Below are 4,744 nucleotides of genomic sequence, written 5' to 3' on the forward strand. Positions count from 1 at the left end.
CATTGAAACTGGATAAGGTTATGTCAGCTAAACATGTTAAATCCATAAATTAACAAATAATCTTTCAGAGATTGTTTTCTGAAGGATAAATAGAACCCTATAAGCAAACCATAACCAATCATGGAATATGATCCATCATAGTGAATCCAATCACAACATTATGAACACCAGGATACCATTCATTTTTGAGTTCATGAGGAATTGCAAGTATGGCCACAAAAGTCATTTTTTAAAAAAGAGAAAGGACCTAGGAATTATATTTGCATTTTATTTTTTAAAGGATTTTACTTGCACAATCGGTAAAGCTGAATTTTTTTGGAGGAATAATATACATACATTAGTTAGAGCAGTAATGGTCATAATGGACAAAATAGTTGAAGGGTTCCAAAATCACATTACAAGGTTGTTCTTCAGGGCCACAAATCTTGAATATACCAAGCAAAGGCTGATCACAAGCAGATAGCCCTCCACTGGAAATTCTGTCTTGTGCCAAAATCTTCCTTGTAGCCATGAGGCTGCTCAAATAGTAGGATAGTGAGCATATGAAGCAATTCCACAGTGGTTGTTCTTGTCTTTGGCAATCTTCATGTAGCCTCTAATGCCCCATTGTTTACCCCAGCTGAAAAAAAATAGAACCCTATAAGCAAACCAAAACAAGTAATGGAATATGATCCATCATAGTGAATCCACCTACAATTTAGTAGACAGATCATTGCATGCTGGAAAAGGCAAAGGATCTACTCCTGGGTTCCAAGAGATACCTCATATAAGACTGCAACACAATAACAGAGAATGGGTAGACTGACTATCTACCAATTCATGGTTCAAAATGTACAAATTTGTCATATTTTAGAAAACCAATGGCACAGACATAATATTGCCACCCAAAACACAGGTGACAGAATTTAAACATTATGATTGTCCATTGTGAGTGGTTTGTGAAAGCCATAGGAAGATTCAGAGACTAAGGACTGAAGATAAATTCAAGAGCCATATTAAACTAAAACTGACATTTTGTTGTACATGTAACTCAAGATCTCATGGCATGGTGGTAAGACATACAATTACCAAGCTGGGTAACCAAATTAGTCAGTGAACTCCTAGATCAGTGAGAAACACTGCCACAATTTTGATGTTGGATAATGAATGAGAATATAATTGAGGTTAACCTCAGACCTCTACACAGATGTACTTGCACACTTATGTATCCACAGACATGCAAACATGTACACATGTACACATACTTCCCACATGTACATAAGAAAATAAGAGCAACTATTATTCAACTTAAATGAAACAAAATTTTTTTCTTCTTTCTTTCTTTTTTAGTCTATGAATCCAATTGCTGACTTGCAACAAGAAATTCTTTCACTAATCCCCTGAAATATTAGGCAGTGCTTCTAACCACTGAACCATCTCTCCAGGTCTTGGAACTTCAAATATACAATTTTTGGCAGTTCATACCTATTCTTGATCAGCCAGTAGTGATTACCATCAGTCTCATTTCCCTTAAATCCATAACCAACCACGAGGACTCCATGAGTCACAGTATTACTGCTACAATTTGGCTCATGGTAAATACCTGAGAAATAAAAAAGAAAGGTGATTGGTGTAAGATACACAGGTTATCTGACAGCAAGGTCTGTCACCAACAGTTTTCAAAGGAGGCATTTTCAAAAATTGTAAAATGAAACAAACTACAATCTGAATAAACAGCTGTATGTATTGTTACCAAAAACATAGCTATATAGGGTTTCACAGAAAACTGAAGAAATTCTAATAGTGTATGTTTGTTGATAAACACTTGTCTGTGCGCTTGTGATATAAAAGTCCTTGGAATCTTGTGAGTTGGTTGTTATTGTTGTTGTTGTTGTCAGAATCTCATTCCATATTTTAACTCTCAGAAGGTTAAATTATTTACTTCAAGAGGCTCTGTTATATTTTGATTTCAGATAATTAGTTTCTATAGGTATCTAAAATATCAACCAAATTAAGAAGTTAAATTTAGCTAAGCAATAAGCTTATAAATTTTAACAAGTTAAATTGCATGTAGGGTCATATCAGGTAAATTGTGAAGAAGAATAAAGACTAGAAGCTCAAATATTTAAATCACATTTATACATAAATATCAATCAATAAATATGTTGTAACATAGTGATGTCACTAGTTTTTTTTCTTATATACAAGTAAACATGCGTACCTCCCTTATAGTACTTGAAAGACTCATGTGAAGCATCAATTCCAGCAGAAATGGGCCCAATAGTTGCTACAGCAGCCATTAGGATATCCTCACTTTGGGGGAGGGACACAAATCCTGTTATTTCAGCCTTAGAATTCTTTGGATTATACCTGCATGGTCCATCCTTTAAAAGACAAGTAAGAGACTCAGTTATTTTCACTCACCTTCTGGGGAACAAGACTCAGAACCATAGCACTCTGTACTTTGAAGCTGAACACACTTAAAGTCTCATGGCAATAAATAATCCCAGGAAATGAAATGCTATTGAGAGATTTAGAATTGAAAATTAGTTTGCATATCTTCAATGACAATGAATTGGTCTTCCTATCTATAAGAAAATTTAATGGTGGAAAAATCTATATTATATGTATAGTAGTTTGCATATTCTTCATGTTCATAGAAGAAAATAGAGCTGCACCAAAATAATTTCATCAGAAAGCTATACAGATATTGAAAAACTAATGACAGATTTAATGATATACAGAGTAATTCTACCAAATTGTACTCTGAAGATGGTGGATTATCTCTACAACTGTCTTACATTCCTCGCTAAGTTGAAGTGACAGCATAGGACGTCCACTTACTTTCCCTTCATATGGATATGTTGCCTCGGACTCCAGACCACCATTGTGCAAAACATACTGGAAGGCATTGTATGTATCACCAGCAAGACAACCATTATTGCCTTGAGGTTTAGAACAGTCCACCAGGTTCTGCACACTCAGAGGGGTGAGTTTGCCCGTTTGCCAGATTGCCTGTGCTTCTATAGCACCAGTCACAGCAAATGCCCAACAAGCATTGCAGTCACCCTGAATAGGAAGAAAGTTTTGTCATACATAAATAACAACCTGGCAACAAGTTATAAAACTTATTACTTCATGAAAATTATTTAATGTCAATTGATTGATCCCTTGGAGATATCAGACTCCTAATATACATTACTGCGGCAGTTTGCTCTTGCTCTAGTCATGGACATATAAATGAACATTTGAAAGATACTACTTGTTTTGTGAGTTATTAAGGGCAATAAAAGGGGACACAAATTCCACAGAAAGATAGATGGATACTAATAGAGAGTATATATGGTATATTTCTAGGATTAAATACATTTAAAATATATGAAACATTCTAAGAAAAAAATTATTTTAAAAAATGAACTGCATATTACTCCACACTTAATGTACACACAAAACACTAACTCTTTTACCTTTTCAACACAGTTTAAGAGAATGGGAATGTAACACCCTCGTACCTGTCTCCTTACAGGAGTCACATAGCCTTTCTTTCGCCAATCGACAAATTTGGGAAGAATACTGCCAGATGCACGTTTCATGATACTTTTCCCCTCTCTGTGAGTCGGAACTGGAAATTCAGTCATCATTTTCCTGAATTCTTCATCAGTCTTCAAGGAGAAGTACATAAATAGTTATTAAAAAAACCACCTTATAAAGTACTAAGGAGAACACAGTGTGAAGCAATCCATGTCACACTCACCATGTCACCAAATTCATTTATTTCCATGGTGAAGCCATTCTTACCCAGGCTATTCTCCCTGTTGTGCAGTTTGACCATTTTCAATTTTTCTTCCCAAACCACTCTCTTCAGTTTTTCTTCCTCCTAGAAATGAGTGTAATGAATATTATTCTTTCCGATTAAACTCCTTTGCAATCTGACCTTGTCAACTTGCTGCTGCAAATGAATAGAGGCCATAGAGAGGGATCGAAAACACTATATCCAGGCATTTACCAAGGGGAATCTGGCCACCCTGTTCTCCCAGTGATTGTGATTAGATAAGCTCTTAATGGTGGTGGGTCTTTTTGGGGAGGGCTTGGATCTGTGACTTCTCATGTGCTTTAACATTTGCAAGAGCAATGACCCTTCTTAGGCCCTTCTGGACAGTTTCCATGTTACCAACCAGGGTATATGATTTGTTATATTTTATATGATTTGTTATATCTGGACAGTTTCCATGTTACCAACCAGGGTATATGATTTGTTATATTTTATCTTCCACTCTTGCCATTCAGCATCCAAACTTGAATCAAATACTGGAACACCTGAGGTCACTCCCAAATACAGGAAGGCTATGAAGACAACAGCAGCCATTTCTCAAGTACCTAGAGAGGGGGGAAAACTTAAGATATAGCTACACACAGACTTTTAAAAATGCCTTTTCCTCCCTTTTCTACATAAAGACGCCATTAGTTGATAAAATTCTTTGATCTATACCTCCAAATACATTTCCAAGATTATGGAAAAAAAATCTAAGGATATGTTTGATCCAAATCATGCACTGGTGGTTATGAGATTCAATGAAAACTGAAGAGTCCATGGCTAGAATTCCAGTAATGGATATTTCAGGTGTACTGTATGTTAATATTTCAGAAAGATCTACCTACTCAGTGAGATTCAGAAGCTTAAAATAAAAATACAGGAAAGAAGGAAGGAAGGAAGGAAGGAAGGAAGGAAGGAAGGAAGGAAGGAAGGAAGGAAGGGAGGGAGGGA

At 35.9% G+C, this 4,744-nt stretch overlaps 1 protein-coding gene across 1 annotated transcript in view; it reads right to left on the bottom strand.

Moving 5' to 3' along the window:
* Positions 1–254: 254 nt before the first annotated feature.
* LOC110333879 (cathepsin R) overlaps positions 255–4,744 on the bottom strand; it is a 5,454-nt gene continuing 964 nt past the window's right edge. The window contains exons 2-8 of the mRNA XM_021215648.1: positions 4,220–4,356; positions 3,734–3,856; positions 3,492–3,641; positions 2,824–3,048; positions 2,201–2,363; positions 1,465–1,582; positions 255–619 (exon numbers count right to left, since the gene is read on the bottom strand). Of these exons, the coding sequence (XP_021071307.1) occupies positions 520–619; positions 1,465–1,582; positions 2,201–2,363; positions 2,824–3,048; positions 3,492–3,641; positions 3,734–3,856; positions 4,220–4,345 (1,005 nt within the window). The 5' untranslated portion in view covers positions 4,346–4,356 and the 3' untranslated portion in view covers positions 255–519. The remainder of the gene's footprint in view (positions 620–1,464; positions 1,583–2,200; positions 2,364–2,823; positions 3,049–3,491; positions 3,642–3,733; positions 3,857–4,219; positions 4,357–4,744) is intronic.

The sequence above is a fragment of the Mus pahari genome, chromosome 16 (assembly GCF_900095145.1).
Source record: "Mus pahari chromosome 16, PAHARI_EIJ_v1.1, whole genome shotgun sequence".
NCBI lineage: Eukaryota > Metazoa > Chordata > Mammalia > Rodentia > Muridae > Mus > Mus pahari.